At 49.1% G+C, this 26,321-nt stretch overlaps 2 protein-coding genes across 3 annotated transcripts in view; both read right to left on the bottom strand.

Moving 5' to 3' along the window:
* Positions 1-26,321, bottom strand: part of SCD (stearoyl-CoA desaturase) — an 870,279-nt gene that overhangs the window by 185,571 nt on the left and 658,387 nt on the right. The gene's annotated exons all lie outside the window — the stretch shown is intronic.
* Positions 1-26,321, bottom strand: part of PAX2 (paired box 2) — a 97,168-nt gene that overhangs the window by 9,836 nt on the left and 61,011 nt on the right. For both annotated transcript variants that reach the window (XM_050960243.1, XM_050960242.1), the window contains exons 6-7: positions 20,946-21,121; positions 19,067-19,193 (exon numbers count right to left, since the gene is read on the bottom strand). In XM_050960243.1, coding sequence (XP_050816200.1) covers positions 19,067-19,193; positions 20,946-21,121 — 303 coding nt within the window. The remainder of the gene's footprint in view (positions 1-19,066; positions 19,194-20,945; positions 21,122-26,321) is intronic.

The raw sequence follows: 26,321 nt of genomic DNA, 5'->3' as shown, positions 1-26,321 counted from the left end.
TTTAAATGAACTAAAATCATCTCAGAAGCTGCTGGGAGTTTCAAGCCAAAACCAAAATGAAAACTCCTCTAAATAAATTAAGACAATCCTTTCTCCACTGCTGCTGGGATCTTCCCAGCTCAACCTCCTATGCTGCTGACTGAGCTCTCAGCTCACACCAGCCCTCCAGATTCCTCTGCTGAGCTGTAGCTTGCCATGGAGCTTGTGCCGTTGGCTGCTGCCTTGTTAAATCCATTCTCTGTTCTGTTTGGAGACCTGGGTCCCAAGTCTCCTTCATTTGTGCCCATGTGAATCAGGACCAGCAACCCCCCGGAAGTCAGAGTAGCACTGGTGTATGTAATTGTAAAGAAAACCAGGCCCACTGTTTCAGCTCAGCTTATGGGGGGGCCTGGAACCAGCCTTCCACTTGGCACTCAGGGTAAATGAACCTTACGTCCCTGCAGAGGGTGAGTTCTCTCTAGGGTGTGGTGGGTAGAATCAGTGTCACAGCTTTTGGGCTTTGACTAGTGATTGGTGAACAGACTGGTTGAAAGAAGAAGAAATGCCAGCCTTGGTCTGTCCTTTGAGAGGGTCCCCACCTATTGCTGTCTCTCCTCACCCTGGATGATGGGAATTGGCGTGTTGGTTCTGCTGCACTCTGTCCATCCCCCAGAGGTGATGCCTAAGAGTGTATCATTCTATTCTATTCTATTCTATTGGTCCTTATTCCACCCTCATCACGTTTGTACCTTGGTGATTTCCAGTCATGCATTAAGCAACGTAACTAACATCTGTCAGGTGTGGGTTGTTCTTTCTTTCATCCTCTCCTTCACAGGAGAATTGTGTGTACAGTGGAGTGTCCAGGCTTTGGACTTGCTAGGCTTTCCCAGGCTGAGCAGCCTGGCACATTACAGCAGGTGTCAAGTGGGGAAAAATGTCACTGAAAAGTGGTGGAGACCTCTAGGCTTGATATCCCTGTACTGAAATGCTGCCATGGCAGGTGAAGTACATACACGTTGACATTCCTACTCAAATGTGGGCACGCAGGCACAGTCACACAAATCACATCAGATCTACGCACACTCAGATCTAGGTACACCCTCTTCAGATTCACATCCAGATCTAGGCACACTCAGATCTAGGTATACCCCCTTCAGATTCACATCCAAGTATAGGCACCCCCCTTCACATTCATATCCAGATGTGGAAAATACAGTGGGAGTTGGACACCTAATTCCCTAAGGCTCCTTCAACAGTGCCAGTCTGGAAAAAGGTGACAGGTCTCCATCTGGGTCAGTGTGGCGATGCAGACTGTGCCACCATCTTGGCTGTGTGGAATCAAACCAGATTACACATCAGAGTTTTTCCATGGGTTTCTCTGCTGACATCATATGAGGGCCCTGCTTTACTTTGCTGGGGTTTCACTTGGTTGTAAATTGGTAGAACCTGTGACACTCTGGGGTCACGAGGGGTAAAGCTGCCTAGTTCTTTAGATGGAGTTTTGGTTGCCTCTCAAAAAACATCAATGGCCTCTTTGAGGAACCTTTTTTCAGGGTGGTGAACACTCACTGACATCAATGGGACTATTCAAATAAGAAAGAGAACAACAAGGGGAATAAGGGTTCTGCTGTGGAGCCCTGAGCATGCCCTGCACATAAACTTCTTTCAGTGTCAGTGCGCAAACAGGCTCATCACATAAGTTCCCTGTAAGCTGCGTGGCCGCCATGCAGGCAGGGAGAGGCACCCCTCCTCCAGCCCAGCCCAGGCCAGGGAGAGAGGCACCTCGCCTGGCTCAGCCCAGCCAAAACCTGCCAGAGCTGCCAGGGAGAGGAGCCTGTCTGCCAGCCTGGCCCAGCCCAGCCAAGCCCAGTGCCACCAGAGCTGTGGGAGCCCGTCCACCGGCCCGGCCCAGCAGAGGCCCACCGGAGCTGCCTGGGAGAGGAGTCCCTCCCCCAGTCCAGCCCATGCCCGCCAGAGCTGCCATGGTTGGGAAGAGGCAACTCTCATTCAGCCTCGAGCTGCTGCTATTAGAGAAGGTTGAGGGGAGTCCTCTCTTACCGCCACAGACCCGGGGCAGCCTGCCCGCTCCTCAAACCTCTCATCCCCAGCCCCACCACAGAGCCTGCACCACCCTACACACCCCAACCCAGCCCCAGCCCTGAGCCCCTTCCGCACTCCAATCCCCTCATCTCTGGCTCTGTCCTAGAGCCTGCACCCCCAGCCAGAGCCCTCACTCCCCTACACCTAAACCCTCTGCCCCAGCCCTGAGCCCCCTCTCACATTCTGAACCCCTTGGCCCCACCCCCACCACACATCACCTCCATATTGGTGCACAGAACAAAATTCATTCCACACATGGATGTGAAAAATTAGAGGGAACACTGCTCACCACCCACCTGAGCTCACAGGTCAATGACAAAGCCAGATTACTGTCCGATTTCTGACAAGCCTCCATTGCCAGGCCATTCCCGCAACCTCCTGAGTGATCAAAATGGAGCCCTCAACTCAACTGTGGCTCTCTGAGCTAGAGAACAGAACCTTGAGCTTTCTCTCATCTACAGTTCTCTGGCCTGAAGGCACAGAGATACTGAAGTAACCTGCATCTCCTGAAACATTTCACCGTGCTCTGCTCCAGAGGCTGCTTGTTGAATGTGCAACTAGAGGAGCACTGCTGGAAATAGCTTGGGCTAGGATAGACACAGAACACAGAAGCACCAAGAGGCTGCCTTAAAGCTTGGACCAAGAGAGCTCACAATACTGGTTTGGTCTCTGGTCTCCTACTGGGAGGTCCTCAAAAGAGCCAGAAAATGAGAAATAGAGATTTTAACAATGCAAACCTCGATGAAAAGGGAGATGTTAGAGGGAATAACAACAACATAGGAAGTAGAAGGTAGAGGAAGCACTGTTTGCATTGGGCACTTTCCAAACTTAAAGGAGTCATCGGTTCTGAGCTGAAAATCTTAATGCACTGAAAGGACATGAAACACATTACAGATGGTAGAGCCAGAACCGCCACCTTGGGTCGTCCAGTCTGAGTCACCACAGACTTCTGCAGGATGGAGTTCCTACTACTTAATAGACTCCAAGGCCAGAAGGGACCATTGTGATAATCTAGTCTGACCTTCTGTATAGCACAGACCAGAGAACTTCCCCCAAATAATTCCTGTTTGAACGGGAGCAGATCATTCAGAAAAACATCCAATCTTGATTTAAACATTTCCAGTGATGAGGACTCCACCACAACCTTTGGTAAGATGTGCCAATGGCTAACTACTTTCAATGGTACAAATGTACACCTTATTTCTGGTCTGAATTTGTCTAGCTTCAACTTCCACAGCCACTGGATGGTCTTAGATCTTTCTCTGCTAGACTGAAGAACCCATTATCAAATATTTGTTCCCGATGTCAGTACATCTAGACTGGGATCAAGTCACCGCTTAATCTCCTCTTTGTTAAGCTAAAGAGATGGAGCCCGTTGCATCTATCGCTATAAGGTGGTTGTTCTGAACCTTTCATCATTCTTGTGGGTCTCCTCTGAACCTTCTTCAGTTTGTCAACATACTATTTTAATTGTGGACACCAGAACCGGACACAGGATTCCAGAAGAGATAAAATAACCTACCTGCTCCTGCTCATCTAACCTGTCTGTGAATCTCTGCTGTGTTGGTCCCTCAGTTGCTTCCCACAGGAGTCTGTTCCATTGTTCAACTGCCCTGGCAGGTAAAAAGTTTCCCTAGTATCTAGCTCAGGTTTTTCCTTCTTTGACCTCAGGCTTCTGCTCCTTGTCTTAGCAGCTTTTTACACTGTGAAGAAGCCTCTTTCTTCATTTCTATTGTTAGCTCTAAGGCTGGTCCATCTGAAGACTACAGAACTTTATCACCTCTGCTCTCTCCCCACCACACCTCTTATCTTTCAGCCTTTGTACCGTTGTTGTATTAGCTGCAGCTTCTTGATCTCTTTCCCTAGCTGGGGGCTAGGACTGCTCACAGCAGTCTGGTGATGCATGCACCAGAGCAATGCACAGCAGCACTACAGCCTCTTTAGTTCATCCCAAGATTCCCCAGTCCCAGTGGTTCTCAACCTTTTCCATACTTGAGCTCCACCCCAGCTCCCACTCCCATCCAGTTGTGACTCCTTCTCCCATTTAACTACATACAACCCTGAAACTAGTTTGTTACACCCCCCCCCCACGTAGAGAACTCACACAGAGAACCCCACACATAGGCAGCCCACGCCTTAGATATAGCTCTGAGGATAGCACTGGCTTTGGGGCTTGCTCTTTTAGCTCCTGTGCACTTTTCTAATTGACAGGAGTGTGCAGTTAATCTCCCCCTCAAATGGGACTGAGCCCCTAGCCCGCAGCATTCCGTGTATGCATGAATAATCCCTGTTCCCTGCCATCCGAGGCTGGCTGCTGGACTGCCCAGAAGGGGTGCCATAGTGAAAGGTCATGAGGAAGGGCTGGAAGTCAGCCTGCCCACAGCTGGGCTGTGAGGTGCAGGTGAAAGGGGTGAAAGAGGCTCATTGAGGCTCTTGCTTTATCCCGAGGGGAGAGGAGAGGCTTTCTGTGGTAGTGTAAGGGATCGACAGAGACAGAAAGACAGAGCACAGGGAGAACAAAATGGGTGAATTAAAATGGAGTGATTAAGAAAAAAACAACAGGGAGATTATTTTAAAAATTGACAAAGGTTGGGGGCAGATCCAAGGAGCTGGGGTTGAGATTATAGCAGGGAATATATGAAAGGGCCCAGGTTCTGATCCCAGCAATGCCTCTGCGGGGATGGGAGGGAGCAGTGCAACAGGGTGAGGAGGAGAGGGATGCACAGGAGGGTGCAGGGAGTGGGATGCAAGAAGAAGCAAGCAGGACAGGATTGGGTGTGGGCAGAAGTAGTGCAGGGGGCAGGGATGGAAGAAGGATGCTCTGAAGCTTCTGGACTGTTCTTCCTGCTCCTCCGTCCTCTCTGTGGGGTCAAGGTGCATGGTGATGTGGTGCCAAAACCCTTTTCCCTAGGAAAAGTGACTGTTGTGTCATCTCAGACCCAAGCTACGGTTCCTTGGTGGAAGAGTATGGTACATCTCCATTGAGAGACTTCTGAATGGGAAACCCAGATGTGGCAGAAATGTGCCAGGTCAAATTGGCCATCAGAGTACTCAGTGAAGACCCAAGTAGAACCTAGTTTTCAGGGAGGTAGGCTACCAGACAGAAACCCTGAGCCCCCAACCTAGGTGTTTATGTCAGAGACTCACCCAGCTCAGAGATTTAAAAGGTGGCATAGACTAGCACCCACAGTCATTTGTGCCCTCAAGAATGAGGTGTCAGAAAAAATGGAAGAGAAGACTGTATGGTGGGACCAGACCCAATTCCAGTTTGACATGGCAAACCTCTACCCTCACGTTAACGAATGGATCACTCTGCCATCATGGCAGGTATTGCCAGGGGCGTACAGATGAGTCAGCTTGGGTGACCTTGGTTTGTATAGAGTTAGGCATGTGATAGATGGCAAAGTCTTTCAGACTCTCTCATCACTTGGACAGGCCTTATCAACTTCAGGTGCACAAATCGATGCTAGGTTGTAGTGCCTGTCTAGGTGGTGAGAGAGGGGAGAATTTCTATGTCTGAGTGCTGCTTATTCTGAGTGCACCATACAATCTCCAACATGTCTGCCTCCAGCACATCTGTCTCAGATAGGTTTGCTGGCAGTCAAAAAGGCAAATTTGCTATGTATGGTCTCCTCCAGGGATCTGGAACCTTTATGGCCAGCAAAGAACCCTGAGCATTGGGACCTCTTTGCAACAAGTCTGTCTGCAGTGAGGACACAAGTATATGACACATTTCAGTGCAAAATGACAAATGTGGTGAATCAGTGCCCAGGTACCTGTACCAAGTGCACTGTGGTCTAGCGTGATCACTCCCTACCTTTGTAGCCTGGAGATTTGCAGGGCCACCCAGCAGCGTAGAAGCTGAGCATCTCCCACATAACTGGGGAGAAGGTGCCCTTCCAAACCAGGGTTCAATAACCAACCCAGGACAGATTAGCCTCAGGCATTTGCAGGTCTGTATATCCCAGCGTAGCACAGCAGGTCTGGCTGGCACCCAGAAGGAGGGAATCGTGGGTGGGCAAGAGTGAGAGATGGTATAGGCAGAGGTTAATCCTGTTTGCACAGCCCCCAGGCACATGGGGTTTTTCCAGTCCCTCCTCTGCTTTATTTCTCTTTTAAAGCATTGAATTTTCAGCTCTAATCCTTTCTAAACCGCAACATTTTTCAGGCGCTCTGTGTAAGTGAAACCATAATCTCTGGTAAAACAGACTGCTTAAGCTGCTGCAGCATTAGGCCAATCTGATCCAGCCCCTGGATTTCCTCTCTGCCCAGCCACCACAGAGAGGATTTCATCTTGAAAGGCTTACTAAAGCCCTCGCAATGGGAACAACAGCGCCAGACCTTGCCTTGCAAAGCTGGGCAGGGTTAAGGGACCAGAAGCTATTTGTCCCAGTGTTTTGAGGTGGTTAAAGCCCCTGCCATACTTGCAGTGGAGATGATCCCAGTCTCCACTTGCACACATCAGGGCTTAGGAAGAAAAATTCCTCACACCATTCAAAGGTAGTACCTTGTACTCAATGGGGTGAGGGGGGATATAGGGGTGGAGAGCAACAGCATGGATGACAGGATGCAGATATACCAAAGACCTTCCTCTGGTGGGCAAAGAATGAATGATCAGAGGGCCAAAGATGAGCATCTGTCTGTCAGTCTACACTAGGAAACTGCATAGTTGTAACTCACTTGCAACACGACTCCACTGGTGGACAACACATACACACGTCTACTATCATGTTATCTAACCCTGACCTGAGTAAAAGCACCTATATTTGTCTGCAGCGTAGCTTTCCCCATTGCTACCACTGGTAGAGCTACCCAGGTAGTGAAGTACAGCTACACAGTGTGCCATGTAGACAAGATTGATCAATTGATCTCATCCTCTAAAGAATCTCTCTCTCTCTCTCAAACACACATCCCTAAGCACCTAGAAGAGATACCCATTTTTCATTCTAACCCATCCCAAACTTCAGTTACAATCTGGATGGTCGGCCCTTTCCTTCGATTTTCTTTAATCCTATGGTATTTCGGGTAAAGGAAGGCAGACCTCTCCCCACATCTCCCCCCCCCCCCATACACATCCTGGCAATGGCATTAGTCCAACGAGCCATGGCGCTGCAACAGGCTGGCTTGTCTCTTTCTCATTGGGAGCGGCATCCCTCGGTAAGATTGCATTAGGGAACCCCGGTGGTATCTGTCAATGTCTTATTACTATGGAAATCGACCAGCAATTGAATCAGAAATGGAACCGCATGTGACCCCTCCCAAGAAGTGGAGAGCCTCATCTGAGCCTATTCTAGGCTCCCTACACAGTGTAAAGGGTGCTCGGTGTCCTGATGCTGCTCAGAGTCATGTTGGGGAAAGTTTTAGGGGTATAGCTACCACGACACTCATCTGTGACAGAGCACCAGAGGACTAAATATCTTCCCCACTTTCAGCTCCTCTCTCCCCACTGCACTGGCTAAGTTATGGCTGTTTTCCTTCCCTCCTAACGCTCTCCTCTGTTATCCTGATGGGCAGGTAAAATTGGTGATCTCTGGCCTAAATTCCCCCCATGATTTTGGTCAGATGGAGCGACAGGAAGATTCACAGTTTTGGGTTCCTTCGGAGACTCATCTTGGCATTTATTGCCCTCTCTGCGGCTAATGGGGTGGCGAGTTAAGCGGGTTGGTTTGCAGGAGGGATAAGCTGCTTATTTTTCAGTGCTAGTTTCCTGGAGGACAAACTAGCTGCATTCAGGGTTTCTTTTCTTTACACAAAACAAGGAAGGGAATTCCCGGATGGCATGTCCCCACTCAAGGGGTCACTAGGCACACCCTCTTAATGCACTGCTGTGCACTGTCTTGCCAATATTTGTGAGTCCCTCAGCATTTCCCTGGTCTATCTAAGGTCCTTATATGGCCCCCATTCCTATTGTATCTGGGCACTTCCTGATCTTTTGTGTGTTTATCCCTGTGAGGTAGGGAGCACTATTATCCCCATTGTACAGATGGAGAACTGAGGCACAGAGAAGCTAAGTAACTCACCCAAGATCACACGGGAAGTCTGTAGCAGTGCAGGATCTTGAACCTAGCTCTTCCAAGTCTTATGCTAATGCCCTAACCATCACCCCAGTCTTCTTCCCCATGGCAGCACTCCCTCACTTAGAACAGATTGTCCTGTGCAACCTGGCAGGGCCAGATCCTGAGTTGCTGTAAATTGGTGAAATTCCACCAAAGTCAATGGAACCATAAATCAATTCCACCAAAGTCAATTTCCATCAAGTCAGGATCTGGCTCCAGAGGTCTTACGAGTCCTGCAGGCGTGACGTACTGTATCTTGCACTGTGGCTGTTTCCACTCCTCCTTCTTTGACCTTCCTTTTGCAAGAACGTTACGAAAATCATGCTCAAGCTAAAAATCATCCTGTATTTAAAACTCTCTCCCCCTTTCCCTGTGTTGCTAACATTCCCTTGGTTATAACAGTGGAAAGGATGCAAAGGCCCTAATCTGCTTGTCAGGGCAACTGCTCTTGCTTTCTGCTTGCACTACACTCTGGGTGGACAGCGGACCGTGTGGAGCTAGTTTCTGTTTCTTCTCCGATTCATTCACCATTTTCCAAGCCCTAGCCCAATGCTGTCCTTTGAGTTCTCAGCACTGCAGGGAATTGCTCAAATACATATACAAAGGAACAACCTCAGACCTGTTTTTTTTCTTGAAAGTCAAAGCTGGTTTGATTTTATTGATGTTTATATCAGGTTTTGTAATGCCCTTGCATCTTCCTTTTTAAAACTGTATTTTACAAAATCTACATTTTTGGTGTAAACAGACGTGTTCTCTCCACCTCCTCCCCTCCTGGGAAAATCGAGGCTCTGTAGTCCTCAAATACAGAACAGCATGAAGCTTCCAGTATATTGGATGCATGCATTCTGTCAGAACATGCTTAACTTTAATCAGCTGTGTAGCCCCATTGAAGTCAAGTCTACATGGCTCTAGGAACATTTATCTGCAGGTACAACTGTTAAAACCTGGACAAAGAATGAGGTGCCTGGTAAATTTGGCAAATGCATTAATTCAGTGCAGCCCCATTTGCTGACTCCTAGTTCATTGGGATGTTGCATTCACATGCTTAAAGTGAAGCATGTGTTCAAGTGCTTTGCTGCACTGGGGCTTAAATGTGGCCAATTAAATGAAGGTGCCTTCAAAGTACGCTCAGAAATACTGTCAGAGCAGGAGACGTCAGTTTCCAGTATACTCCAGGGCCATCCTAGGCATATGCAGTCTTTCCTCTGTAGAGATATTCTTCTACTGATACTGAGGCACAATGAATTTTCTTGGAGAATCCCTCCCCAATTCTACACTGATGAGAGAAGGCCAGAGCCTTCCACACATTATCCAGCTCTCAGAAGGCATGCATTTAATGATGGCTGTTGACTGACTCTGATGTAAAATAGATTGGTAGGTCCATGTCACAGAAATTGCCATTACAAAAGGCACTCATTGGCAACCTCTTAAATCCTAGGACTGAGGGGGCATGAAGACTACATAATCTTCTTCCCTAGAGGTGGCCCCTTGTGGTCAGGGTTGAGGCACAATTGCAAGGTCGTACCTGCACTGAGACCAAACAGATCTAGGAATGTCAATTCACTATTATCTCTAGCACCAGACTAACTTAAACATTAATTTAAAGGTGGCATCATTTCTTGCAGTTCCAGCCACATCCAGCTTATCACGCCCATCTGCCTTTCATGACCATTCAAGCCTAAGATTCACTAAGTCCTTCCTCTTCAAAATCCTTGTCTATTCGCTCCTCTGTGCCTTCACAAATATCCTCAATGAACCTTCCCCTGAAAGCTTGGAACCAGCTCCTCTGATTCCTTTCCTCTCCCTGCTATTGCTAAGCTGTCTGGCCAACCATCACCTTGGGCCATTTGGTCCTGGAAGTCATTGAGCGGAGTGATGCCTTTTGCTTTCCCACCTCTTCTGATGAGATAAGGAGATAACATCTCTCCTGGTGCTGGAAAGTCACTCCTTGTCTGCAGACGTGCCATGAGATCTATTGCTATTGTCTGATCCCAAATAGAGAAGGAGCTTACGCTACATCTTAGCTCTCCAAAGTCTAAACAGGTATCTTGGAAGGATAGAGTTGCGGATCTTCACTCTCAATGCAGTTTTCCCTTTCTGTCTTAATCTGCACTGGCTCTGTGCCCTTTACCTAATTTGACATATTTCCATGCTGCAGTCCGTCCTTCTCACAGAAAGTATCTCCATTCTGCTAGAGGAGCAGAATTATTCCCAGTAACAAGTGATCTTCTCAGGACTTGCAGCAGCACCATGTGTATTTGTCATATGCCTCTTGGTGACAGCCATTCAGTGGAGGCACTGGGTATGCAGGAGGGAGCATTTGGTGTGAGAAGTTCCAGCCAAGCAAGTGACCTGTAAAAGCTTGGAGGTCTGTCTTTCTCTAGCCTTTGCCATCTATGAAGCAAATTCCTAACTCCCAGCAGTTAACTGCAGAGGAACTATTAGGTCAGCTCACTCAATCCCTGAGCAGAGTTGTTGTCCAGAGTCTGCAGTTACAGTAGATTGGAGCAAGAGGGAAATTCTCACCAACCCAAGCAAGGAGCAGGGGAGGTTGCTTCTATCTCAAGCCAAGGATAGGAGGGGGAGTGTTCTGCCTCATTTTAATCCGTGCCTATAGTATTGTCTCAAGTTCTTTGCGCAGTCCACCAAAGTACTGGGATCTCACCGTGCCATTGGAGAGGCTATTTCTAACTGGAGCTCACTGTTAAACTGTTTCACTGCAACTTGCTTAAGTGGCAAAGACAGCAGCTGAAGGTGTGTGCTGTAGTCAATAGACCCTCAGAGGAGGCCACCATTGCAACAGGTGGTGAATTCTATTTTCTTAAATGTGGATCATCACAAGCACATAGACGTGCCTCCAGGAACTAGTTCAAATACATGTGGTTTTGCTCCAGAAAGAGAGAGGATCCTGGTTGTCTATTACACTCATTCTATCCTTTCTCCATGAGGAAATCCTCTTTCCCTTTCCTCTGATGCACAAGGTATTGAGGAAGGTGAGACTTTAGGGCACTTGCACATTTCTGGGTTAGTTCTCAGGCCTTGACACTCTGGATGCTATTTGTTCTTCTAAGAACAGGCCTTCTTCCTCAGGGAGAGGGAAGGGTTTTCCATGAGATCCAGCCCCCTTGCTCTTGGTGGCTGTGCTGGCGAGAACCATGATGTGAAGGCAGCAAAGAATCCTGTGGCACCTTATAGACTAACAGACGTTTTGGAGCATGAGCTTTCATGGGTGAATACCCACTTCTTCAGATGCATGTGGTGGAAATTTCCAGGGGCAGGTATATATATGCTAGCAAGCAAGCTAGAGATAACAAGGTCAGTTCAATCAGGGAGGATGAGGCCCTGTTCTAGCAGTTGAGGTGTGAAAACCAAGAGAGGAGAAACTGGTTCTGTAGTTGGCAAGCCATTCACAGTCTTTGTTCAGTCCTGAGCTGATGGTGTCAAATTTGCAGATGAACTGAAGCTCAGCAGTTTCTCTTTGAAGTCTGGTCCTGAAGTTTTTTTGCTGCAGGATGGCCACCTTAAGGTCTGCAATAGTGTGGCCAGGGAGGTTGAAGTGCTCTCCTACAGGTTTTTGTATATTGCCATTCCTAATGTCTGATTTGTGTCCATTTATCCTTTTCCGTAGAGACTGTCCAGTTTGGCCGATGTACATAGCAGAGGGGCATTGCTGGCATATGATGGTGTATATTACATTGGTGGATGTGCAGGTAAATGAACCAGTGATGGTGTGGCTGATCTGGTTAGGTCCTGTGATGGTGTCGCTGGTGTAGATATGTGGGCAGAGTTGGCATCGAGGTTTGTTGCATGGATTGGTTCCTGAGCTAGAGTTATTATGAATGATCCCACACTTTCACAGGCCTTGGGTGGCAGGCCAGTCTTTGCCCACAGACAACCTGCCAACCTGAAACATATTCTCACCAGTAACCGCACACTGCACCATAATAACTCTAGCTCAGGAACCAATCCATGTAACAAACCTCGATGCCAACTCTGCCCACATATCTACACTGGCGACACCATCACAGGACCTAACCAGATCAGCCACACCATCACTGGTTCATTTACCTGCACATCCACCAATGTAATATACGCCATCATATGCCAGCAATGCCCCTCTGCTATGTACATCGGCCAAACTGGACAGTCTCTACGGAAAAGGAAAAATGGACACAAATCAGACATTAGGAATGGCAATATACAAAAACCTGTAGGAGAGCACTTCAACCTGCCTGGCCACACTATTGCAGACCTTAAGGTGGCCATCCTGCAGCAAAAAAACTTCAGGGCCAGACATCAAAGAGAAACTGCTGAGCTTCAGTTCATCCGCAAATTTGACACCATCAGCTCAGGATTGAACAAAGACTGTGAATGGCTTGCCAACTACAGAACCAGTTTCTCCTCTCTTGGTTTTCACACCTCAACTGCTAGAACAGGGCCTCATCCTCCCTGATTGAACTGACCTCGTTATCTGTAGCTTGCTTGCTAGCATATATATGCCTGCCCCTGGAAATTTCCACCACATGCATCTGAAGAAGTGGGTATTCACCCACGAAAGCTCATGCTCCAAAACGTCTGTTAGTCTATAAGGTGCCACAGGATTCTTTGCTGCTTTTACAGATCCAGACTAACACGGCTACCCCTCTGATACTTGACACCATGATGTGAAGATTATCCTGCTCCTGTCCATACCCACTAACCAGATCACTGCAGTATCAGTCCTCTGTGTCAGAAGACAAATGGAGGTCCTTTTCCATTTCAGTTGATAACAAAGTGTTTTAAAGTACCTATTTGCCCCTTTGCTTGGACCATAGATTGGTCTGGACTGCAGGTGGCTGCAGTCAAGGTTCATTTAGCTGATACTGCACCTTTCTAGGAGTGAACTGAGGGGAAAAAAAATTCCCTTGCCTACAGACAAATATTTCTCAAAGGGCCATCTCCAGATACAGCCTCCTGCGAAACAGAATGTTCTCAAATAAGCTTGCAAGCCAAATGTGAGTATTCACTGGGTTTTAGTTTCCTCAAGATTGGCCTTCTCACACCTTCTGATGGCTATCCTGTTGGCTAACCCTCCTTGATTGAATTGAAGGACCTCCATGCTGATACCAAGCTATTACTGAAAGCCACTTCGGAATTCCATCTCAATATTCTCTTCTGTTCTCAGGTGCATATTCCCAAAGGGGAGACTTTCCTCCATATGGTGGATGTTAAGGAGGGCCCTAAATTTTTGTTTTGATAGGACTAAGGCCTTTTTTAAGCCTCCTTATTTTGTTGAAAAAGTTCCACATCCCATTACCAGCACTCCTGGAAACATGTGGCTTTCCTCTGTTCCCTTCTGTGTGATAGCTACTTGTTAGTTTTCAAGAATGGGGATCTGTGAAGCCACTGATGATAGAGAACAAGATGCTGAACTTTTTGGGGTTTACATTCCCCCTCCAGGTGCACACTCATCTCTTCTCCATGCCTACTGGCTTTTAGAGCTGTTGCTTCTGGGTTGATAGTTACAAACAAGGGAGACAGGCTGTCCTTGCACCCAGGGTCTCAACACCTCCATGCATACGCATTGAGACCCAAAACCTGTGTTAGTCTCCAACTATGCTATCAGTGCCATGTATAGGGCACAACCCCATGGAGGACAATATTCTTATGGATTGTCACCAGCAGGTAAAGAACTTTCTGTACCATTTCACTCTGGCTGCTCCTGAGTTATTACTTCTCAGACTTTTGGGGTGCTGCACTCCTATAGAGGGAACTGCAAGCCCTGAGCACCTCTGAAAAATCAGCTCACACTATATATATTGTCGCATTAGTGTTGCTCTTTGCTTTCCCAGTACTACATACCCTCCCTGCTCACATGTCTATGGGGACTATCAAAACACGCAGGAGCATTCAGGGCCAAAATAACCAAGGGACATGGTGGATTCTCCATCATTTAAAGTCTTTAAATCAAGATGGGAACCCTTGCTAAAATAAATGCTCTAGCTCAGCCATAAGATATGGGCTGGATGCAGGGATCATTGGGAGACATTCTCTGGCCTGTGCTATGCAAGAGGTCAGACTAAATGATCAGAAATTTCCCTTCTGACCTTGAAATCTAAAAAAAATGGCACATGTGGGTGCCCAACATTAGTCTCCTCACTTCCTAGTTAGGTAAGGGGCCCAACTTTCAGAGGTGCTGAGCACCTGCAGCTCCTACTAACTTCAGTGCAAAACGCCTCTAAAAATCAGGCCTTGTTCTTTCTTAGGTTCTCAGATATGGTTGCAACTGCCTAACTTGAGGCCCCCGGGCTTGGCCTTGGTTTCTGACAAAGCTGTTTGGTTCCCAAGGATCTGAGATTTGCCCCAAGTTTCATCTTCCAAGCACTCAGCTCGCTGGCATGAAGGAGCCTGCCCCATCTCCTGATGCATGCAGAAGATGAGCCGAAGGAAATGAGGCTTCTAGCGGTTCTGAGGCCATCCTCTGGCACCTGGGGGACAGCAGCAGCACACTACACAACTGCACTTCTCTAGCCCACTGGCATCAACTTGGGAAGGAAACGACCAGCTGATGTTCCAGAGGAAGCGTAAGGGTGGCCTGCCCACTCCACTGTGAATGAATGGCGTCAGGTGGTCTCTCTTCAGGAGGTGATGGGGCAAACAGATCATCAAAGGTGTTCCAGATTCACTGTTTGGAGGCTGATGCTCAGTGTTTGCTGTGCTAAGCAAGGTTCTGCCTTTTGTAACCACACCACTGCAGCTGCTCTTGGAATATGCCCTGTGATATGCTGCTAGTGCTCTTGGCAGATTCTTCCCTTTGTGGTGGGGAGGTCCCTGCCTTCTTTGCTTCCAGTAACATCATGCAGTGTCGGTGAGCAGTGGCCCTGACTTTCAGCACCACACACTTCCCTTTGCTCTCAGTATTTCCCTAGAGCACCCTGTGGATCAAGGAGCCCACTGGTGAACTTGCCCTTGTGTGGAACACCAGAGGAACACAGGCCATGATCTGCAATCCCTCTGGGGTTATGGGCTGCAATATTTAATTTACACAGCTCTCAATCAGATTTCACAAACAAGAAAAGACACCATCAACCGCTGCCAAAGGAAAGCCAATGTTATTCTTTCTGGAGGCTTCAGAGAGAGCCCTTCCTTCTGGCCCGAGCTAGCTGGAGCCCCTGGAGAGCCTCTCCTCCCATCCAGCCCCCTCCTAAACTGGCCAGAACTTGGACAATAGGCAGCAGCACTCTACAGTCTCAGATTGTAGCGTGTCCAGTGTTCAGAGGTGTCTTTCTTTCCACAAGCTGAAATGGCGCACTGCTGGGAGTCACAGAGAACCCCAACTGTACAGAACAAAAGGTATGAGTGACCCCAAAGCCCCTTTATCTCACCTCCCAGCCTCATAAGACTTGGCCCTCATCTTAGTGCTCAGTCATAATGGTCATCCCCATGCAACACACTGGGAAACTGAGACACTGGAAGGTCACATGACTTGCCCAATGTTACACACCAAGAGTGACATTCTGGCTCCACTGAAGTCAATGGCAAAACCCCATAGGGGCCAGAATTTCAGTCCAAGTGAGAAACAGCCAGGAACAGAACCCAGTTCTCCTAAGTCCCTGTCCAGTGCTGCATTCACTATGCCACACTGCCTCCTCCAAGCACCCTCAGCATCCAAAGCCCTGAACTTCAGGCAGGCACATACAGTGTCCCTTTGCTGGAGGGGAACCTGCTTTACCACAGAGTACCCCTCATGGTCCTGCCCCCACATAGCTCCTGGCCAATGGATGATCAGGAAGTGATTCAGCGTTCCTCACCTTGACAGCCTCTCCAAAAAACTCTGTCTGTCCCCATGACAAACACATTGTGAACCATTCATCTTTAATGGCTTATGCAAATCAGGGGGGACATCAAATCAATGAAGATCAATAACTGCAGCCGTTTAATTGCCAGCAAAAACATTTTAAGAATGAGCATTATCTGCAGCCCTTTCTCGGGTAATGGTGCCATTAATCCAAACGTTGGATCCCAGCCTAAGTGCGGAGGAATAATCCTCTACCCCTTGTTCTTCGCCCCTCCCCACACCTCTTGGGTTGGGTTTTATCCTCTTTTCATTTCCAGTTTCTGAGTTTCCCCGTCATTACCGCTGGCAAACAGCTCCCAATGTTAATGGTTTTGCTTTTGTTACTCTGTGCCTGATTGAAATGTCGCATACAGATTGAGATGTTAGTGCTAAGTTGCCACCTGGGAATGTCAAGCTGGGCCTGAAATGAACTTTTTCTCACTCTCAGATCCAGATGGATCAGGCGGGGATGTTCCCAAGCTGAGCTGGGAGTGTTCCATGGTGCAGGGTGGGTGGATGAATGGAGGAGGCACTGAGCTCAGTTTCTGCAGCAGTTCAGGGCCTCCTTTGCAGCCCCCTCTCCTCCAACCCATTCCTGAGGGTCAGAGCCAAAACGTGTGCAGAGTCTCAGGCCTACTGGGATTCTGCTCGAGTCCCACATTGAATGATGTTCTCTGGCCTGTGCTGTGCAGGAGGTCAGATTAGATCATCTGATGTCCCTTCTGGTCTTAACAGCCATGAATCTTTGCTCCCCTCCCTCATCACAGGCCAGTAGAAGAAAGACGAGGGGATGTGCTGTGTCTGATCCTGCCCCCGGGTCAGAGAGATGCGTCTTGTGAGAGAGATAAGGGTGCCCTATTCCTCTGGCACTGCCCCATAGGTAAGCGAGGTCAGGTCCCCCAGATCCTGTGCTCTTTGTCAGGGAAGCACCCTCTATTAGAGGTGTGTCCGGCCCCCACACCTGGGCTTTGCAGAGGAAGTGCATCTCCAGCCATATATATCTGAGTAGGAAGGAGGAGAGGCACAGTTGTTCCACAAATTCCATCTGTTTAAGTACCTCTGCAGCGCTGGGCTGGTTCAGCCTCATACATACCCCAGGTCAGGCTCTGATATCAGCCAAACCAAAACCTATCCTCCAGGAAGTCTCAGGACTCACATCGCTTGGCTCTCTCAAACTGAGCCCCTGACCTTGCCCCAGTGCCCAGTAAGCTTTTGCAGGCCTCTGGCCAAATAGCCCATGTATCTGTGGGTGACTCTCATCTATGCTCCTGGATCCAACCTGACGGTCAGAGGTCTCCAAATCCTAACATGGCATCATGCAAAACCCCTGTGGTCAGTGACTACTCTGGGGGAAGCTGAGTGATGCTGGAGCCAGGCACGCCAGCTGCCTAGGAGCTGTACCCAACTCAGCCACCAGCCACACTGACCCTGTGGGCTACTAGGAAAGGCTGCTGCAAGGAAATGTGGGAGTCTCCTTCAGAGGATGAGTGAGGGCACATGGTCCTCCCAGAACTGTTCCCTGACTGGCCACAGAGCAGTTTCCATTTCAGGGGACTACTCCTCAAACAAATCATCTAGGCAAATGCAACCTTGGAGAGTTGGGGTACTAGAGCCATCCACCCACTGGTTCAGCTGCCTCTCAAGGCTGGAGAGCAGTGCCCTGGCCCTCACAGACAGGCTATGTCCCACGGCTCACTCTTGCATCTCTTCTAAAGGATCAGCAAGAGTGTCTGGGCCCAGTCTGAGATCCCAGCCAGCTGCTTCCCTAGTGAGGAATGTGCCTCAGCTCCACCTTGCTTCCTTCATCATTACCACCAGTCCTTAGTGCCATTGTGCTTGAGGTCATTGCATCTCCCTGTACCTCCCGTATTCCTCGCTCAGTCATGGGACACCTACGCCTCTTCCACCATTCTCAGTCTTCCTGTCTCCTGGGGAGCTGCCCCTTTCTCTTGGAGCCTCAAATGCTTCACCTACCGGAGCTAGGACCTGTATCCCTGGCTTGTGCTATTCATAAATACCTGGGCCATTGGGATTCTGCTGTATAGCACAGGCCAAAGAACTGCCCCCAAAATAATACCTAGAGCAGATCTGCTGGAAAAACACCCCATTGTGACTTTAAAAAGGCCAGTGATGGGAAATCCAACATGCCTCTTGCGATATCATTCCTATGATTAGTTACCCTCACTAACAAACATTTACGCCTTATTGCTAGCCTGAGTTTGTCTAGCTTTATCTTCAAGCCATTGCATGGTGTTAGATCTCTCTCTGCTAAACTGAAGAGCCCTTTATCGAGTAGTTGTTCCCCATGCAGATACTTACAGACTAATCAAGCCATCCCTTAGCCGTTCCTCATCTTACATTGCTATGGATCAAGACAGTCTAACTCCAGCACAAGGGTGCCACCCCCAGCACTAGCACCTTCTGAGACATCCATGGCATGTGGATGCAACAACGAAACAGCCTGCTGGCTCAGAATTGTCCGTTGCTCCTTTGTGCTCTGGTCCCCCAGCTGTCTCGCATTTGGTTTCATTTCCTCCCTCTGGCTTCCCACAAACTCCTGATTTTAATGTGCCTACTATGAGGTAGAGGGGAAGCTGGGAGCTGAGCTATTTTGACAGATGCTGTAGGAGGCACATGTGCTGAGGGGAGGAGAGGCTTAGCCAGGATAGTTTAGCAGCCCTAGCTTGCAAAGGAGAGTCCTGGCTTGCAAGTATCCCTTTCCAAACATTAGGGCCAAATACAAACCTAAACAGCTAGTTCTCCCCGAGAAGTCCAGGTGTGAGCAATGAGTCTGTTGTTCCAAACATGAAGGAGAAATCTAGGACACAGCAACACAGGTTCTCTTCTCTATCTGCCTATCCTATCCCAATGAATAGCTGGGCAGACCTGTCCCTGAGTCACACCAGGGCACACCTGTATGTATCCCTGGATGCCAGTGCTGTGAATTTTAACCTTGTCTTTACCTCTTATATTCCTCAGGCTCCCTTGCTCTCTCTTTCTATTCCGATGTTAACCACAGAGCTGCATCTTGCATCAGGAGAAAAAGCAGAAGCTAATGGTGATGACTAAGGAATAAACGAAAGGCTTAGGAGTGCCGTTTGGGCAGGCAGCTTACCGGTCACCACAGGGTACGTCTGGGGTCCTGACACGTTGGTCCCCAGGTCTGGGTTAGCAGAGGCAGATAGACTTGACTTGACTTCATCAAGACCAGGGGTCAGAGCTGGGAGGGAGTACTCATTACCCTGGGGAAGAGAGGAGAGAGACAGCTCGCTATTGATGCTCCGAGAGGAAGGGAACAGCATACAGATGGGGGGAGGAAGAGGAGCGATGCCAAACCCTGCACAGATGGGAGAGGAGGAGGAAACAGAGCAGATGAAGGAAAAAGGTGACAGGGGGCAGGGAGCTGTGGACGAGACCCTCACTTCTGCTGTGAGCAGTGGCTCCTCCCCATCTGGGCAGCAGCAACAGAGAGGGACCAACAATGGGAGTTACTCTGCTGTGGCCGAGCACAGAATGTGGCCCATTCCCTCTGGTGTGGCCAAGCTTCCAGGCCTGTGGATGAGGAAGAAAGTTTGTGGGTAGAAGCTCAAGGGGGATCAAGAAGGGATGTGGCAGCCTCTCTGGCAAAGGAGAGTTGAGGGCGTGGCTAACACATATGTCCCCATGGTTGGGGCAGGAGGTTGCAGTGGAAATGACAGGGATACTGGGGCATTTCTGCTGCAGACAGGGCCTGTGTAGGCTGGTGGCCATTGTATCTGAGCTCAGTTTGCTCGGAGATTCCCCCCACCTCTTTCCTGGCTCTTGAGAAACAAAGAAGCCTCATCCCCCACCTCTGTCACTTTGTGCATCAGGGTATGAAATTGGGGAGGGGGGAGAACCACATGGCTAACAGAAGGGTGGGAGGGGGAGAGCCACTGAATCTGAAAGGGTGTCCTGTCCGAAAGGCTCTGGTAATTGCCTTTTTATTGTGGCAGCCTCCAGACCAGACGCGGAGCCACAGAAACCAGAGGGACTACAAAAACACAGGAAAAGTTGCTCTGATTAATATTACATTAAATTAAAACTGATTTTCTGCTCTTTCTACTCTGTTTTTTCAATCCACTTCCCCAACCCACCTACCCCCCATACTTTGCCTGCAAGTTGCCCCCTCCCTGCCCCCTTCTGTCCCCGTCCGGCCACGATTGCCTACTCATTTCCAATTCCTTCTCGTATTGATCTTCCTGTAGAAATCAGTTTTGTAATTAGCTGCAAATTAGGCCTTCTACTGGGGGTGAGCCTGCCCCCTGATTTATCACCAGAGTAATTCGCTGTGATCGGAGAGAAATTAAAATGAACTCAATTAGGCTTTGGATTTGCTTTATGGGCCCTGCTCAGAGTTTCAGGGGGAAAAATGACTGTGTCGGTGTTTAATAGTCTAATGAAAGTAAATAAAGGTTATTCATTGTAATAAAGCCAGAGACTCAGGGATGAAGGGAGTCTACAGCCAGCTTCTCCTTCCCTTCCTTTGTTGGTTTATGGCTTGGGGCGGTTTAAAAAGACTTTTGATTTTCATTTTATTAAGACAAACAGCTTTCGGGACAAAAGGCGGAGTGTGGGGCAGGCGCTGCTGAAGCACAGAGGGGAGCTGGGCCGTGAGAGAGAAGCCCATGGGATTTGTAACAAACTCGTAGCTCCCTGGTTACTGGTACAATCTGAAGTTGCACGTTTCCTTACAACAACGTGTGCATGTGGATACTCAGAGGGGTTCATGTGCGTGCCCAGCTGGAGAGAGCTGTACATGTGTGTCCATGCAGAGAGGGATGCATGTGCATGCAGGTGTCCATGAAGTGGTACGGGGGTATGTGCACATATACATAAGTGCCAAGACAGGTGTGCCTGCAGCTGGTGTGGGTGTCGAGGGTGCATGGGAGAGTGAAGGAGCTCACTCCCTGCCATGTCCCCCACATGCCTGATTAGCGCCCATTTGTGCCCATGTTGCCGGGCAAGGCCCCCACCTGCTCAGATTTGATGTGCTCTGATGTTTGAAAGACATCAGGGTAAGAAGGACGTTCAAAGACTCGATCTAAAGCTTCCAGCTGTTGCTGGGTGAAAGTGTCGGCACGAAGGTGCTTCCGCAAACTGTCCACGCTGCTCTGGGAGTCTCCATTGGGAACCGAGCCCTCAGACACATCTGTGGGACACAGACAGAGAGAACAGGGAGTTAGTCCCACCCAGCCCCTGAGGAGAGGTGTTTGCTGGCTCAGGTCAGCAAGTGATGCAGTGCAAGCCCCAAAGGGGCCAGGAAAGGAGCACCCCCCTACTCCAAGGGAGCTGTGCCTGTGGGGAGGGAAGGCTGAGAGGTCTTGAGGGTGAGCCCCTGTGCTCTGCCCTCACCCCTGGCTTCCATGGGGAACATTACAGCACTCCCGCCCAGCACACTTGAGGCCATGGAGAATGGCACTTGGCTCGGAGATGAGTTTCAGTTCCACTGATTTCCAGTGTTAAAAATCGCCAAATCTCCATTGAGGAGCGTAAAATGGGAGCAAAGCGCAGAGATTAGCATTGCTAGGGGACCACCAGAAATGCAGCTCATTCCAAAGTGATGGGCCTGAGGGATGGGGACATGTAGCCAAATCACAGCACACCAAAAACACCTGAAATAAGGGAGTGCCGTGGCGTGGCATTAAATCGGTGGCAGAATTGTGTGTGTTATAAGAGCCTGTTCCATCCAAAATAAGTCTGTCTGCGTTCTAACCCCCATTCCCGCCTGATGCGAGTCCATCCACGTTCTAACCCCTTCTTGCCCAAGGGGAGTCTGTCCGCATTCTAAGCCCTGTCCCACCCGAGGTCAGGATCTCCCTCTTTCACCTTCCCTCCTCGCATTAGCATTCAGCTCTGTTCGTTAACTCCTCTCTGGCAGCCTCTCTGTTACACCCCCATTCCAGGGATTGTGCCATCTCCCCAGATGTCAGGCTGTCTCAGTCGCCCAAACTGTGAGGCTCCCAAGCGAAACTCATTCCTTAGGCCGTGGTGCAGGGTCAAGTACCCACTTTGCCCTCCGCCTGCTGCGTGTCATGGTGGTCTGCCTGTGGCAAAGACAGTGCCCCAATGGGCACCTCGCCCCCCAGAGCTCTGCTGTCACTCATCTCACCCTCCTGCCCTGGAGCAATTGCCTCCTCGGCATAGTTCCTACCCCAACCTGAGACCAAACTGCAGTGGCCCAGAGGAACAGCCCAGCCTGTTCCCTCCTGGCTGTAAGATGTATCCCTTTATAGGTGATTATACGATATGATATAATCAATAGTACATTATATACAGTAACCTAGTACAGTGCCACTTGCATGACCATAGAAAATATTACATATTGATTTGTCCCAGCTGGCAGCCTTCCCCTTCTCACTCTCCCTCCTTGGCCCGGGAGGGGGGCAGCATTTCCTGGCACTAAGCCCTTTTCCCCTCTCTCTGGTCTTATTCCATGGGGCCAAGTCCTGAAGTCTTTATCCAGGCAAAACAAGGATTTCAGTGTGCAGGGCTTGACTGATGAAGAGCTAGGTGTGCTGGGTACAGCGAGCTTTGGGAGAACTGGCTGTTATGTCAGGGGGTGATGTTCAAAAGTACCTCAGGCATTAAGGAGCACAAGTCTCAGTGGCTTTCAGTGGGCTTGAAAATCATCTCTCGAGGTGCCAAAATGGCAGTTAGGCTCTTTTGAAAATGCAGGCTGCCAGCTCAGAGCCCAAGGAAAGCCAGTGCTGTGCTCTTTGGAAAATCTGGGTCCACGCTGAGAAAGAGAAGCATGTGTGTGTTGATGTATGTGTGTGCCTTAGCCTGTCTCTCTGGAGAGAAGGGGGTGTATCTCTTTGGGTGTGTCTGAGTCAGTGGGCATGTCTGTGCGAGTGTGTGCACAGTACCTCATATGTCACTGTGTGTGTCTCTCCACCTACTTGTGGGTGCTGCGTGTACTGGTATGAATGTGTGATTCTAGGCCTATGAGGGCTTGTATCTCTACGTGTACTTGTTATTTCAGTTATTTGTGTGTTTGCATGCCAGTGTGTCTGAATATCCATGGCATAGCTAGGTGGCAAAGCTCCCACTGACTTCTGTGGGGCCAGATTTCACCCTCTCCGTTTCTCTGCTTGGCTGTTGACGTGCATTTGCATGCACGTGCATTTGCAATTTGTGTGTGTACATTTGTGTGTCTGTTATGGCTCTGCACTTGTGTATCTCCAACATCTCTGTGTGTATGTGCACAGGCACTGGCTGGGCTTGTATGTGTAGGAGCTTTCTTAAGTTGCTGCAAGAGTCTCTTTTCCTTCATTTATTCAGGGGCCCTTCAGATCTTGACAAATCTGTCACTCTAAATTTGCGAGAGATTATGGTGCTCTCTCCCCAGCACGGAGAGAGGTGATATATGATATCTGCTGCCTCTATTGATTGCCTGATCTGGTGGCAGAGGGCTGGCGAAATGAACTTGAAATGAACATCATGCCTCAACTCATTGTGCGTATAATACACTACTTAATCCCACATTTTTCAGCTGCTATGGAATTCAATTGATCAATCATGTCCCACTGATAGTACTGTTTTTAGGGGTTATTCTGCTCACTGACCTTTTTTTTGTATTTATTTATTATTTTTGTTGGTAAATGCAAGACCTGGTGATAAGACAGGGCCTGCACAGTTCCCAAGAGACGGGGCAAAGAATGAGAATGGGAGAAAGGAGGGAGGGAGGGAAGGGCCAAAGCAAGAGAGAGAACGAGGGACTAGATGGGAAAAGGGATTTATGCCAGGAACATAAGGAAAGTTATAAAGAGAAAGAGACACAGAGAATGAACTCATGAGCTCAAAGAGGAGTTATGGGCTTGGTGCAACAATCGCTGGATGAAGATCTCTGGCCTGGGCTAAACAGGAGGTCAGAGTAGCCAATCAGAATGGCCCCCGCTAGCCTTTAAATGTATGAGGGATGAGGAACACAGTGCAGGAGGGAGGAGCGAAGGCTGGTCTGGCCTAGAGTCATCTCCTAAACTCTCCCTACGGGTAAGAAGGATGGTTTTATAGCCTAGGGTTTGGGAGAACAAGGTTTATTTCCCTGGGGTAAGTTATCAAGCCTTGCTTTGTCTCAGTTCCCATCTGTAAAATGGGGATCATACCACCTCCCTGCTTCACAGGAAAAATACATTCAAAAACCTGCCATGTGCTTTGAGATCTGCCACTGCCAGGAGGTAAGTGTTGCTATTATACCCACAAGGAACCAGAGCCCCTACAGTCAGTGCTTTGACTTCCCTACATTGCCCCGAGAGGTGGTTTATGAACAGGGAAGGTAAAAGATTTGGTGGTTTCCAGATGGAGTGTCGCCAGCTCACAGAGTTCCACCATTATGAGTTTGGCGCCAAAAGATCATGAGACTGTCTCAAAAATCATGTTACCATAAAGGGAGTCCTATAATTCTTTGTGTTTGCCTGCTGCCATCGGACACTGTTGGGTTTCCTTTTCAACTGCAACCACAAGGGCAAGAAACTTACTTCTGTTTTTAGAAAAAAAGAGCTAAGATTCTCACCTAATCACATGACTCCAGGAACTGAGGCCTTAGGGAAAACACTAAATGTCATGATAACTGTTATAAAATCCCCAGGGTTGACAGCACCATGGGTAGGAGAGAAACAGAGCAGAGGGACACTATGGAGAAGGGATGGAGGATGACAGGGGACACTGGGTCAGAGTGAAGAGAGGATTCAGGGGAAAGAGAACAGGGTGGGAAAGCGGAGGACATACCCTGGAGAATGAGTATCGTGATGGGCAAGGGGGGACTGTAAAGAGTGAGATGTAAGGGGGGCTCTAGGGGGTAGCCAAGGAGTAGAGGATGCTGGAGAAAGACCCTGGGGCTGTTTAGAAGGAGGAAGGACAAGGAGAAGAGCTCATGGGGTGAGAGAGCTTCTGGGGGTGGGAGGGCTCATGGAGGAGGACGAGAGTCATGGAGAAGGCTCAGGGGAAGCAGGGAGATTCTGAGAGAAGACAGGGTTCAGCTGGGGAGGGACCACTGTTAGGTTTGGTAGAAAGGAAGGAATGAGAGAGCAGGGCATTATGATGAAGTGAGGCTGCAGACAGGATTATTGGACAGGTGACAGGCAAGAGTGTGCCCAGTCAGGTAACTTGGCAATGCTTTTGGGATTGGCAAAAGAACCCCCCATTTGTGCCTGGCCCAGGGACCCCACGAGCTCAGTGACACAGGGCACCCATGTTGGATTGGGAAGGCCTGCACAAACAGCTTGAGGGCTGGACCACAGACCTCAGTCACAAGCTTTCTTACAACAGAGTGTGAATGGTGTAAGTACAATCAGAACCACTCCTACACACATAATGGGAACCACATCTGCTCCCAACTGGCTGCCAAAAGAATCCGAAAACAATTGCACAACTGGCATAACTGCCTGAGAGGAGACACATCAACACCCCTGTGTGTGTGACAGAAATACCCCAACAGGTAATATGGAAACACACTGCCAAGTGACACAGAAACACCCTCATGGGTGTCACAAAAACATCCGTCCAGGTAACATGGAAACATGCTGACAGGTGACACAAGGACATCCCAGGATGTCACAGAAACAGCCCTACAGTTCAATGTGTTTCCATGTTACAGGTGACACAGGGACACCCCTGTATCATAGAAACAGCCCTACAGGTGATACAGAAACACTTATGTCTCCTATGAGAACATCCATACAAACATAACATAACACTCACACCATGCTCTCTTTGGAGCAGGGACTCTCTCACTGTGTGTTTGTATAGTGCCTAGCGCACTCATAACAAAAATGGATGAGTCTGACCTGCGGACACCTGCCTGGTGACACAGCACTCATCAGAAGTGCAGAGGGGAATGCATCTGGGTAAGCAAAACTGCAGCAGAAATGCTGTCCTCTTCCCCAGCTTTGTCAGACCGGGGGTGGTCCTCTCCGATCTGTCTGTCCCAGTGCTACCCTGGCCTAGGATGACCAGATGTCCTAATTTTATAGGGACAGTCCCGATATTTGGGACTTTGTCTTATCTAGGTGCCTATTTCCCTCCACCTCTGTCCCAATTTTTCACACTTGCTGTCTGGTCACCCTACCCTGACTCTGTGTCTGACCGCTGCCTCGGCTCTGTTCTAACCACACACACCTGTCCCCTTACGGCAACACTGCTCTCTCTCTTCCTCCTTCTCCCCTTCTCTTTTTCCCCCTCTGATGTGTTGCTGGGTCCCAGTGCAGCCAGGGCCTGTCAGGTATCTTTCCTGGACATCCCCTGAGGGGGCTTTCACAGCACTGCCAGTTGTTGCAGTTTCAAACTCAATTGTTCTCCTCAGTACTGAGGCAAATGGAGTCATTAATTACCTTCCATCGGCTGGGACGAGT

The sequence above is a fragment of the Gopherus flavomarginatus genome, chromosome 6 (assembly GCF_025201925.1).
Source record: "Gopherus flavomarginatus isolate rGopFla2 chromosome 6, rGopFla2.mat.asm, whole genome shotgun sequence".
NCBI classification, from domain to species: Eukaryota; Metazoa; Chordata; order Testudines; family Testudinidae; genus Gopherus; species Gopherus flavomarginatus.
This window is presented reverse-complemented; position numbering and strand designations above follow the sequence as displayed.